The 13,161-nt window shown below is 66.8% G+C and overlaps 1 protein-coding gene across 1 annotated transcript in view; it reads left to right on the forward strand.

The window, feature by feature from the left end:
* The window catches only part of WNT3A (Wnt family member 3A), a 42,284-nt gene extending 41,135 nt beyond the window's left edge, over positions 1-1,149 (forward strand). The window contains exon 4 of the mRNA XM_027624394.2: positions 670-1,149. Coding sequence (XP_027480195.1) covers positions 670-1,149 — 480 coding nt within the window. The remainder of the gene's footprint in view (positions 1-669) is intronic.
* Positions 1,150-13,161: the final 12,012 nt, after the last annotated feature.

Here is a 13,161-nt window from a genome sequence, read left to right on the forward strand (position 1 = left end):
CTTCCCTCAAAGAGGGAAGGGAAAAAACCCATTCCTCAGCCAGGCCCTGTGGCTGTTGGCCTTCAGGACCCCAAAGTCCCCCAAAGTCCCCCAGCCTTGTCCCCCCACACTCCCTCCCTCCTCTTGGAATTCCCTTACAGCCCCATAAACCCAGATTCCTGGGCCCTAAAGGTGCTCTGCTCAAGCCACCCCCATTACGTGCGCTCAGGTCAGCCCCCAGACTTGCCGCCACGTACATGTCCTCTGGGCTGCGTCTTAGGCTCTCCAGGTCAGCATCATGTCCTCTCTCCCGCATGCCCCGACCAGACCGTCAGTTACTGTTACTGTGCCTTCCTTCCCTCACTCAGTCGTAAAGGCTGTAGAAATTGACCCAGCCTGGAGAGAGGTGAGGCTCCCAGCCCTGCTCTCCAGGGATCTTGGGTCTGCCAGGGCGCGGACCTGCACAGGCACCTGCCCCGCACCGAAGAGGCGGCGCCGGGAACCCGGAGAAGGGCCTCTATGGAGGAGACAGGTTGCGTTGGGCTTGCCAGGAGCTCATGGGGCGGGGGGCCGCAGGCAAGGAGCACGCCCCGGGGTGGGGGGGGGAAGACGGACCCCCGCGCAGACGAACCGAACCGGGGAGGGGGGTGCTTAGGGCCCGCCCTGACGCCCCTCGGCGCGCTCCTGCAGGCCATCGCCAGCCACATGCATCTCAAGTGCAAGTGCCACGGGCTGTCGGGCAGCTGCGAGGTGAAGACGTGCTGGTGGTCGCAGCCCGACTTCCGCGCCATCGGTGACTTGCTCAAGGACAAGTACGACAGCGCCTCGGAGATGGTGGTGGAGAAGCACCGCGAGTCGCGCGGCTGGGTGGAGACCCTGCGGCCGCGCTACACCTACTTCAAGGTGCCCACGGAGCGCGACCTGGTGTACTACGAGGCCTCGCCCAATTTCTGCGAGCCCAACGCCGAGACCGGCTCGTTCGGCACCCGCGACCGCACGTGCAACGTGAGTTCGCACGGCATCGACGGCTGCGACCTGCTGTGCTGTGGCCGCGGCCACAACGCGCGCACCGAGCGGCGCCGCGAGAAGTGCCACTGCGTCTTCCACTGGTGCTGCTACGTGAGCTGTCAAGAGTGCGCGCGCGTCTACGACGTGCACACCTGCAAGTAGCGCCAGCGGCCGCGGGCCGGGCCGGGGCTCCTCCCTGGACGGGGGCGGGGCGGGGCTCCTCCCTGGACGGGGGCGGGGCGGGGGCTCCTCCCAGGTCGGGGCCGGGGCTCCTCCCAGGACGGGGCCGGGGCTCCTCCCTGGACGGGGGCGGGGCGGGGCCCCTCCCAGGACGGGGCCGGGGCCCCTCCCTGGACGGGGGCGGGGCCGGGGCTCCTCCCTGGACGGGGGCGGGGCTCCTCTCTGGACGGGGGCGGGGCTCCTCCCAGGACGGGGGCGGGGCTCCTCCCAGGACGGGGGCGGGGCTCCTCCCTGGACGGGGGCGGGGCTCCTCCCTGGACGGGGGCGGGGCTCCTCTCTGGACGGGGGCGGGGCTCCTCCCAGGACGGGGGCGGGGCTATTCCCGGCAGGGGCGGGCCCCCAAGTGGGGCTTCCGGATGGGGGCGGGGCTCTTCCCGACGGGGGCGGGGCCCCAACTGGGGCTCCCAGATGGGGGCGGAGTCCGCCCGACAAGCGCTGATTTCCTGCCTGAATGGGGCGGGGCTCCTCTCTGGGGGCGGGCCTCCGAGTGGGCCTCCTGGATGGGGCGGGACTTCTCCCTAGAAAGGCGGGGGCGGGGCTCCCTGCACGGGGCGGGGCTCCAGGACGGGGACCCCTGGATGGGGTTCCTCCCTGGATGGGCGGGGTTCCGTGGGTGGGGCTTCCGGGTGGGGAGAAGGCGGGGCTCCCTGGGGGCGGGGCTCCCTGCTGCCGTCCTCCTCCCCGCAGCCCATCTGTAAGGGCCCCCCCTACCCCGCTTGGCCTGTGTGGAGCGCAGGTCGTGGGGGAACTGGCCGTGGAGACCCCGCGGGCTGGCATCTCCTCCCACCCCTTCCCCTGGGCCCTGCGGTCCAGCCGCCAAGTCCGGTGCTCCGGAACAGTTCAGGGGCCTGGAGGCCTGGGGGCACCCCCCTCCCTCAGCCTGGCATCTGCCAGAGCCCCAACGCGGAACGCTACCGCACAGCCGGTCCTCACCCTGCCGAACCCCAGGAACCAGTTCTGCCTGGGGAGAGGACGTGGAGCCCAGCAGCAGAGGGGCCCGGACCCTGAGGACTGGCTCTGCCCTGGGCCTCAGACCCCCTGGGCCATCTTCCCAGGGACCAGTCCTACTGTCGCCCAGGCCCCAGCCAGGCGCCACGCTTGGCTTGACCAGCAGGGACCTCTGCTGGCCCCTGGCCTGCCCTCCTCCCTGGCCTCATCTCCCATCCACAGGAGAGGAGCAGAGTCTCCTCCAGTCCCTGCCCCAGCCTGTCCCCCTCTGGGCCACAGTCCCTCCCAAGGGGAAGGCGGGAAGGGGGCTCAGACCCCAAGGCTGCCCAAGCAACTGGCCTGAGCTGCCGCCCGGGCCCTGCCCAGCACCATACCCTGCCCCGGAGGCTCCCTTTGATCTGGGTGGTTTTGTTGGGGAGGCTTGGGGAGGGGGAGTCCCCACCGCCGCGGGCGGAGGCCCCACAACCCCCAGAGGGCTGGCCTCCCTGCCAGCCCCCATGGCCAGGACTGACCCCAGGCCCGGCGGCTGCGCGCTCTGTGCATCCTGGAGCCTCTGGCTGGCGGCTCCTCGTCTCCGCCTGACTCGTCCACCCCGCCGTGGAACACGAGGTTGCTGCAGGACCCGGGCCAGTGCCCACAGGGACTTCCCACCGGCTGCTGCCATGCGGAGACCTCTCCTCGCCCAGCCTCTGCCACTGTGAAATGTCCCCCAGCCCCTGGCCCCGAGGGCCCACACCCAGGCAGGGGGAGGGCACGGTGTGGCACGATGACCTGCACGCCTCTGGGGACGTGACCTCCCTCTGCCTTGATTTTTGTGTTTGTGGTTTTAATTTTATTTCCAATGCTGCTATATCCACCATACACTGGAGCTAGACCAACAATGTGCTGTTGTTGTTTTCCTTTTCTTTCTAGGAAAGAAATTATTTTAGTTATAGCTTGTGAGTTTCAAACAATTAGGGGAAAGTAAAGAACAAACAAACAAAAAAGAAACAAAAAGAAGAAACCATGACACGAGACTGCATTATACTGGATTTTTGGCAGTGGGTTGGTAAGGCGCAGGGGCTGGATTGGTGGTGGCCCTCTGGGAGGGAAGAGGTCCACAGGCCAAGACGAGAGGGCCCCCGGGGCCTCTGCTGGGGCCTCCAGGGGCTGGAAGTCCAGGGGGAGAGGGAGGGTCACCAAAGGAAAGAGATGGGGTCCCCATCGTGGCCCAGCACAGGGCTTTCCAAGAGTCTGGCCTGGCTGGGAGGCAAGACACACCCCCTCAACCGAAGGCTCACCAGCCCAGACAGGGCCAGGAAATCAGGGTGCTTTTCTCCTCCTGCCTCCGGCCAAGCCAACCTAGAAGTCACGGCGCATGTGGGGGGAATCCAGCATGAAGGCCACGGGGACGACCCTTGCTGGTGGAGCGCCACCGCACAAGGCCAAGATCTCCCAGGGGCTCCTACCTGTTCTTGTCCCCCTCAGGCCAGGGGCCAGAGGCGACCCTGGTTGCCTGGCCTCCCCTCTGTGGCAGCACATCACTCCAGTGTGCAAGGCTTGGCAGGGTCGGCAGCCTCTAAGCCTAGGGTGGGCTGCATCCCAGCACCGTGCTCAGGACCTCGGGCTGGGGATGGGCTGGCCCTGCCTTTGGGGGCAGGGCATCCTGCTGGCTGGAGCCTCCCATGGCCCCTCCATGGCTAGCGCCCATGTCCACCCTAACTCGGGGTATGTGGGGCGTACAGGGTCGAGTGGAGCCTCTGGAAACTGAGGCCGCCAAGGCCACACCTTCACCCCTCCAAGACAGGTGCGGGGTCCCTGTCCTCTCTGCCTTTCCTCTGTGCCCCTGACATCCAGCCAGACCAACCTACAGGGAGGGAAGAAGCTGAGGAGTCAGGGGTGGGGACACAGGCTAGGGTACATGGGGGATGGGAGGGAGATAACCAGGAAGCTGACAGCTGAAGGTCCAGCCCCCACCCTGCAGGGGCCATTTGCTGGAAGGGAGGGGGCCAGGGACCGGCAGGAGGAGGCCTCGGCAGGGAGAGAAGCCCGGTGCGGCCCCTCAGCAGTGGGCGTCAGGGCCCTGTGGGCTGGGGATGGGCTAGGAGCACAGGGAGGAAGAATCACCCTCTGCGGACAGGAAAGCCGCAGCTGCCTGGACGGGGGGCCTGGACGGGGAGCGCAGACCCAGGGCAGGACGGGGGTCCCGGACAAGGGGGCGCAGACCCAGGGCAGGACGGGGGTCCCGGACAAGGGGGCGCGGACCCCGGGCAGGACGGGGGTCCCGGACAAGGGGGCGCAGACCCAGGGCAGGAAGGGTACCCCTCCCAGCACACCCCAAGTCATGGCTGACTCTCCCACATCCCCCCCCCACAAGGCCATGGCCTCTTGCTGGTTGCTCTCCCACCAGGCCCATTCCAGGCTGGGTCACCCCCTGCTCTGGTGCTGTAGCTGACCCCTGGGGATTCCCGGCTGGGGCCCCCGGGGGTCAGCTAAACCAGGTGGGCTGTGGGCAGATGCGCTATAAAGAAGGAGCCTGTGATTAAGTGCACAGAGCCAAGGCCAAGGCAGGAGCGTGGGCAGCCAATCTCCTCCAGGGGGTGAGTCTGGTTGGGGAGCTCGGAACGCAGCCCTCAGGCCATCCTGGGCTGCAAAGCTGGACCAGACACGCTGCACAGGCTCAGGCCCTGGAGGTAGGGGTGACAGGCGCCCTACTCCAGCCACCACCGGGCTCGGTCCACAGCACACAGCACAGCCTATAGCAAGTCTGAGTCAGGGCCCAGGCAGGAGCCACCCTAATTGGCACCTGCTGAGAACCAGGTGCTGGGGGCTCCACAGATGAAAGGGTTGGAGAGGTGGGTGGGGTGGGAGGTCATGAGGGAGGACGCAGGGGCAGAGCCTGCAAGGGGAGCAGATGGGTCACCCTGGGGGGTCCACCAGAGGTGGGTTCAGCACGCCTGGCCCCCATACCTCTGTGTCACAGGGCTGCAAACCCCCAGCATCCAGGCTCTGTCCCCCAGGGGCCCAGAGAGGGCCAGGTGCTGGCCTGAGGACACACAGCATGTCAGGCTCTGGCTTCTGGGTGCTGGGCATGAGGGCCCCTGGGCGCTTGGGAGCAAGACCACTGTGGCGATGGTCTCAGCTCTCCGTGGCTACAGGACCGACGGAGGCAGAACCCCACCAGAACGGGGCCAGGGTGGGGCCACGGGCAGGCCTGGCATATGGGCCAGGGGGGCTGGAAAGAGCCTGAGTGAATGAGGGGCCAAAACCCTCAACTCAGCTGGCCGGTCTCAGTCTCCCCCCAGTGCAAGAGTGGGGTCTCCCCAGGGCCTCTCTGCTCCCGGCTTTTGGTGCCACAGGATATTCCCTCCAGAGCCCCCTCTGCAGCCCGTCCCAGCCCCCCACTCAGAAGGCAGAGCAGGGCAGCCTGGCCTGGCCCCTCCGCCTCTCCAGGGAGTTTACAGCCCCTCCCGCTGCCCTGGAGGGGGAGGAAATGGGCCTGGTGGGCCTGTTCGCAGGTAGTTGAGACAGGAGAGGAATAACCATATTAAAGGCCCGGAGGTCGTGGGGCCTCACCCCACCAGGCCCCCCTTGGCTCAGCCCCCTGCAGATCTCACACGCCCAGGCCAGCAGCTTTGAAGTCCTGGAAGGGGTGTGGCCGGACCCCTCCTCTGAGTCCCACCGGCTCTCCTGCCCCCAGACTCCCACTTTCTGGGTCCTGGGGCCTCGGTCTCCCCCCTTCAGGGACGTTCCAGCCAGCTCCTCATCCTGTGCTGGCCCAGGACCTCCCAGGGCTGGGCCCCCCAGGGCAGCAGCTGCCGGGCCAGCTCTGGGTCCCCAAGCCTGGCACCAAGGGCTAAGCCCACCCCCCAACCCACATGCCCTGTCCCCAGGCCCTGCATGGTGATGACCCCCGGCCCGGCATCAGAACCTGGGCTGGATGAGCTTCGGGGCCCTACTGGCTGGGTCTTTGCCCCTTGCCTGGGGGGCATGGCCCTGCCCTGGGGTCTGGTCTCCGGATCATCACCCTCTCCTGGGGTCTGGTGTGGGGATCATGACCCTGCCCTGGGGTCTGGTCTGGGGATCGTGACCCTGCCCTGGGGTCTGGTCTGGGAAGCACAGCTCTGCCCTGGGGTCTGGTCTGGGAAGCACAGCTCTGCCCTGGGGTCTGGTCTGGGAAGCACAGCTCTGCCCTGGGGTCTGGATGGGGGATCGTGACCCTGCCCTAGGGTCTGGTCTGGGGATCGTGACCCTGCCCTGGGATCTAGTCTGGGAAGCACAGCTCTGCCCTGGGGTCTGGATGGGGGATCGTGACCCTGCCCTGGGGTCTGGTCTGGGGACCGTGACCCTGCCCTGGGGTCTGGACAGGGGATCGTGACCCTGCCCTGGGGTCTGGTCTGGGAAGCACAGCTCTGCCCTGGGGTCTGGATGGGGGATCGTGACCCTGCCCTGGGGTCTGGTCTGGGAAGCACAGCTCTGCCCTGGGGTCTGGACTAGGTATCATGATTCTGTCCTGGGGTCTGGACAGGGGACCCTGGCCCTGCCCTGGGGTCTGGTCTGGGGACCCTGGCCCTGCCCTGGGGTCTGGTCTGGGGGGCACGGCCCTGCCCTGAGGTTTTGTCTGGGGACAGGGCTCTGCCTTGGGGTCTGGAATGAAAAACAGTCCATTTTAGGGTCTGGCCGGTTGGCCTGGAGTGGCCCCACTCCCTCTGCCCTCCCCTACACCTTCCCCCCCACCCCAAGCCCGAGGTCCTCCCTGACCTGCTCAGCCCTCTTGCCATCTGTCTCACTACTGAAACCCCATTTCCCTTCATGAAACCCTCATGCCACCCCAAGGACAGGGCAATGTGAGGTCTCGGCCTGACGGTCAGCACTTTCCTCTCTGCAAGCTCCGTGGCCTCTGCCCACCCAGGGTGCTGTCCCCTGACCGGGTACGCTCAGTGTGGACTGCACCTGACCTCCGAGGGCACTGTCCATGGCTGGGGGGGCACGGGATGGTGTCCCTCCCATCCCAGCCCTGTGTTCACAGGCAGCAAGGGGTAAACTGAGGCGCGCTGGGCGAGGCCGCTCTCCCCAGTGTCAGTTTATGAAGGCGAGGCCACCCCATTTCCTTCCTCCCTCTCCCCCCCAAGGTGGGGGGATGGGGAGCAGATGACAGATGACACTCCTACCTGCCCTGCCCCTCACCTCGCCTGGTGACCTTGGCCCTGGAGGGCTGAGCGGTGCTGGCCCCTTCCCTGCTTTCTGGGTCACCTGGGAGGCCTTCCAGGAGGAGGTGACCGTGGGCCGCGGTTTCTATGGCTCCGGCTTCCTGTTCCAGGCCCCTGAGCGTCCGTCCCGGCAGCACCAGGACCAGGCGGGGCGGCCAGGGCACCGGGGCAGCCCTGGGAGGGCCCCCGCCGGGGAGCCGCCACCGCCCGCCTGGCAGCTAGAACAGGAGGTGCTAATTGACGTTTAGCTCTAGGCCAGCACCTCGATCACGTCTCCCTCTCTCTCCCTTTTTTATTTGAGTCTCTGGAGCACAGAGTAAACAGTCATTTGCCTCTCAGGGCCCTGCAAATTGGTGTTTACGGTGCGAGGGCCAGGACTCGTCCACCCAAACACGCCGGCTGGAGGGAGGCACTGGCTGGTGGGGACGGCATGCCCCCCCCCCGCCCCAGGGAGGCCCAGCTCTGGCGGTGCCTTGCTCCCCCACTCTAAAGGAGGAGGCGGCCCTGCTCCCTGCAGCCCATCCAAGCGGGCGGCTGGCATGCCTCCTGCCAGCTGCATCCCTGGGTGCTTGGAGGTCCTGACACTTGGCACATCGCCGGTAACCCTGGGGGGCTTCTAGGAGGAGGCGAGACTTCCACAATGGAGCGGCACCTCCAAAGAGGAGCTCGGAAGTCTTGCCCTGACCCTCCAGCTCCCCCAGGGCTGCTCTGCTTCCAGCCCCAGGTCCTGTCGCCTCCCAGGCCAGGCCTCCACCCCGTTCAGCCTCCTCCAAGCCCCACTCTCCACACACACACGGCCCTGCCCTGCCCAGCAGCCATTGGCACCAGGGAAGACAGGAAAGAGGTGAATAGTGGAATCCGAGGCCTGCAAGGGACGGCACCTCTGCTCCTGTCTGTCCCTCGCCTGACAACCGGGCACGGAGGCGGGCAGGCCCACGCACAACCTGCAGACAGGCAAGGCAGGGAGTGGGTAAGGCCGCCTGAGACCTGCAGCCCCCTAAACCACTCTGCCCTGGGTGTCCTTTTAATTCCCAGGCCTGGGCCAGAACCTCCGGACCCGAGGACGTGGGCCAGGCAGCCTTCCTGGTCACACAGCCCAGAGCTAGCCCCTCCTGTGCTCAAGAGCGTCCCATAGCTCCCCAGTGCCCACAGGGTGGAGCTCGTGTCTCAGCCTGCGGCTGCTGCAGTCTAGCCCCCTCTGAGCTGAAGGGGGTCCTCGGACCCATGGTGGAGAAACTGACCCCAGGCAGGGCATGACACCAGCAGCCCTCGGCCGAGTCCTAAAGAAAGCTGAGCCCGTAAGTCACGGCCTTGGGTCCCGCCTGCAGTGCGGCCCCCCCATGCCTTCCTTCACTCTTGCCTCCAACCCTGCAGCCACGGGGGCCGTGGCTTGGTGGCTCCCACCTCACTCCTACCTGGGAGGGGCCCACGTGAGGCCCCTGGGCTGTGGGACAGCTCTGCACGTGTGCATGTGCGTGCGTGGGGTGGGGAAGGGATGCCTCCGCTGCCGAGCCCCCTGCCCGGCCTGTCCCAGCACGTCCACACTCCCCAGCCCCAGGCAAGCCAGGCGGAATGGACCACAGTAAGGCCCCCGGAGCCTTTCAGAGGGACACCGCCTTGCCTGGGGACTGGCAACGTGTGGCTCCCCCATCAGCATCCCCGGGCGGTGGTCCTGAGGAAGGATGCCCTGGTCTCAGAACAGCAGCTGGGCTGCCAACAGGGAAACAGGCCTCGTCCCAGCCTCAGAGTCAACAGCAAACTAAGGACGGGCCATGCGCTGGGTCCCTCCTGCCCTAGGAGCCCACCAGCAAAGGGCCGTGTCCAGGGCAGGCGGCTCCAGGCCCGGGAGCCCCCGGGGAGGGCAGGGTTAGGGTCAGCCTGAGGTCCGAGGTCAGGGGTAGGTCTGGGGCAGGATGGGGGGTCAGTCTACATCCTGCAGGGTAGGGATGGGGAGCCCGCCCAGGCTCCCAGACACCCCCGCACAGGCCGTAGCAGGTGCCTGGGCCCTGACCAGCCCCCTGCCCCAGCAGAGTGCTGCTTGGAGAGGGGCCCACAGTTCTTTCAGCACTTGCTTGCCCACTAGTCCTGGAGTGGGGTGGGGTTAGGGAAGCGGGCAAGCAGCTTGGACCGGCGGGGAGTGTGACCTCCGCTAGCAGAGAGCTCAGCCCACCCAGGCCTCAGCTTCCCCTCTGAGCCATGGGGATGCAGCCCAGCTGCAGACAGCCGTGAGGGTAACAGGCGTGGTGGAGGGACGCAGGTGCCACGCACGGGGGCATACTGGGGGCGCTGCACAGAGCGCAGCTGGGAGGCCTCGGGCCTGGACGTACTCACTGGAGGCTCAGACCCGCCCCTGCCTCTGCCGTCATGCAGCCCGTCACAGCTGGGCCGAAGGAGCTGCATTTTGTTCCCAACTCTAGGGCAAGCCGCTCCCCGGGCCCGACCCTCGACGGTGAGCTGAGCCCGGCCCAGGCCCACAGGGGAGGTGCCTGCATCCTCAGAAGGAGAAGGGACGTGTTGACTCCCCGTGTCCCCTCCCACGGCGGTTCGGGGGCCCTGAGCAGGCCCCTGGGTTGAGGGAGTGGGGCCACGCCTGGGCTCAGGAAACCCGCAGGACCCCCCCTGCCGTCTGGCGGCAGCCCCCACAAGACCTCAGCACGGCTGTGGCCTCCAGCTCTGCATCTGTTTCACTGAGGTGTTCTTTCTAGATTTTTCTCACTCAGTTAATGAGGGGCAATTTCTCTCCAGCCGCACTAGGACTCCTAACATATCCTGGATGCCCACTTGGGCTCCCCCAGGCCCAGCCCAGCGCCGCTGGGGCCTCCGGGCCTGGACCCTGCACGTTGCCTGGAGGCCCAGGCTCTGGGGGTGCAGGCACGCAAGCAGGCGGCCATCCTGCGGGCAGCGGCATGATGCTCTGACCTTCTGTCCCCCCGCCAGTGGCCTAACAAGGCTAGCTTTTGTCGGGGACTTGGCCTTTCTTGGCCGGCCTGTAGTCTCCCTCTCTGCAGCCAGGCCTTTGAAGGTTCGGCTCCCAGATGCCCATGTCACTGGCTTCTCCCCTGGCGGGCCTCAGAGCCCCCCGTCTCCCCACTGCCCGCATCCTTCCCCTGAACACACTGGGGAAGCCAAGAGCCTCCTGGGAAAGGGGCTCCCCAGGCTCAGTGCATAGCTGAGCCCACAGGGGGAGGGCTGGGGCCTGAGAAGACAGGCCAGCCCGTCATGGCCTGGGAGCCAGAGGCAGTGTCTAGACCCCTGGGCTGGAGTCGTGAGCTGGCACAGGCCGGCCGGTGCCCCCAGCAGCCCTGCCCTCTTGCTGGGGTCAGAAACTCGGGGTCTCTGAGCAATAGTCACCCCCTTGGAGGGCTGAGCTGTGAGGAGGTGGACCCAGGGGCCCAGGTGGGGCGACAGGCGAGGGGGACAGACCTCCGGGGCACGGGGCGGGGTGCGCGCAGGCAGGCGCTGCCGCAGATGCCCAGACACCATGATGCCTTCAGCTGGGCTTTTTAATTAACCTCGGCCGCTCTGAAGGGCCCCAATTAAGTGGAGAATGTGGTGGCAGAGTGGGGTCAGGCGGAGGGGCGGGTTTTAATTAAAGCGTGGAGAGTTCCCAGCCCGAACGGGGCGGCAGTGGCCTGGGCAGGAGCGCCCCCGCCTGACCGCTGCCGCCTGCATCTGGCTCTGAAGGGCCCGGGCTTGCCTTAGCCAGCCCCCTGACAGGGAGCCCCGCCTGCCTTCCGCCCAGCCGGCCCCCGGGGCCAGAGGCGTTGTCTGGTCTGCGCGGGCCCCTCTCTGAGCCTGCCGGCTGCTCTGGAGACCCGCCCTGCTCTCCGGTCATCTGCCCTAGGACGACGGACAAGCGCTTAGCGAGCGTCTATAGTGTGCCTGTCAGCAGGAGGCAAGCAGTAAAACAAATAAATGCATCCGATGTGTCGTGTGCAGTGGAAGAGAGCGGAGTTAGGGGCAGAGACAGGCAGGAGGCGGAGGGCACAGGCCCACGAAGGGAGGCAGGGAGCTCACCTGGAGGCGGGCAGCCAGTGCAAAGGTCCTGGGGCAGGAGCCGGGGCGGAGCTGAGGGGCTCTGGGGGCTGGAGTGCTGAGGTCTGGGAACTGCAATGAGTGTGTGTGGGGGGGGGTGTCGGGTGGCAGAGGACCATGGGCACAGGGAGGGACGGGCTGTCAGCTTCACTTGGGGCTTGCTAGGGACCTGGCGCCTGTGGCCCCCACTCTGCTTGCTGTCCAGGCGCCCTGGCTTTGACATGCGTGGGTCCTCGAGAGAGTCCGTGCATCCTGGCAGGTGCTCCTGAGGCTGGTGCAGCCCTGGGACGGGGCCTGCGGCCGGGGCGGGGGCCAGCTGTACCAGTCACCCCCAGTGCGGGGGCTGAGGGCAGCAGGCTTTGTCCTCTCCCGGGTCTGGAGGCCAGGAGCCTGCGGTTGAGGTGTCCCAGGGCCGTGCTCCCTCTGGAGGCTCCGGGAGGGTCCCTCCTGCCTCTCCCAGCTGGAGGGGGCGCCCAGGCGTTCTGGGCTCGTGGCCATGGATTTCGGAACCCTGAGTGCATTCAGGGCCTCCCAGTAGGCAGAGCGCCCTGCCCCCATTGCCCTCTGCCTGGGGCTTGAAGGAGGGAGAAGGGCCGGAGAGCCCGGGACACAGGCAGCAGCCCCCCTCCAACCTGGGAGGTGGACCTCAAGAGAACAGCTTCACCCAGGTGGAGCCTGGGGCTCTACCCCTCACACGCTGTGTCCCCTGCCAGACCTGTGGGGCCCCAACCCCTTCCTCCCTCCCCTATCCACCGCCTCAGTGGGTACCAGGCCCTCCCCAGCCACCCCTCAGGGCTCCCACCCCGACTGACTGCGTCCCGACGAGACCCCTACCAAGCGGGGTCTGCCCAGATGTTCTCCAAGGACAAAAGGAAGGTCCTGCACTCAACACATGCCTCTCTCCGTTCTGACTTCCCTCTGCACCAGAGATAATGGAACCGTGGCTCTAGCTCACTTTGAGCAAGCCGTACCTGATGCCAGGATCCCATGTTGAAAACCCATTCAGCCTCCTCTTGCATGCCTCCAGCGACAGGAGCTCACTCACACTGTCCCAACCTGTGGATCTGCTCCCTGCCCCGTGCTGGCCCCCTGGCCTGGCTGCACCCCCAGCCCCTGGGCATTCCCAGGGAGCTCAGACTGGAGCAGGCTCCCGTGCCCACCCCACCGGTGGAGCGGGTCCACACCCCTCCGCCATGTGCCCGGATGGGACACTGCAAGGTTGGTTCCCAGAGCACTGAGCTCAGATGCGGGCCCTGATGGTGGCCACGGGACCACACCCTGGTGTCCCAGACAGACCCCAGCTGCGGGATCCAAGGGAGGATTCTTTCAAAGATGGGAGAGGCCCCCCTCTCCTCCCGGGCCCGCAAGAAGAGGGGCAGGCTCAGGACCGTATTGAAGGTGAGAGGGCAGAGGGCAGGGGTGCCACAGGGGAGGGCCAGAAGCCTCTGCCCCTGACAAGGTAAGTACGGGGCAAGAAGGGGAGCTGGCCCATGGACGGTGGGGCCCAAGGAAGACCCCGGTCTGAGGGTGGGGCTCAACTCCGAGGCCCCCAGGAGGGGAGCCCGGCCTGCCAGGCCAGTGTGAGCACTCAGCCCATCCCTGAGGCCCAGCTGCTCCTTTCCAAAGTGGGTGTGTGTGGAGCAGCTGAGGCAGAGACCCTCCGCTAGGGGGGTGTCAGCTGTGCCCGCCCAGTAAATGGCACCTCCACTCCAGGCGGAAGGGAATGGATTTCCCACAAATGCTTCCCGCAGCTTCATTCACA

This window comes from Zalophus californianus, chromosome 5, assembly GCF_009762305.2.
Source record: "Zalophus californianus isolate mZalCal1 chromosome 5, mZalCal1.pri.v2, whole genome shotgun sequence".
Lineage (NCBI taxonomy): Eukaryota > Metazoa > Chordata > Mammalia > Carnivora > Otariidae > Zalophus > Zalophus californianus.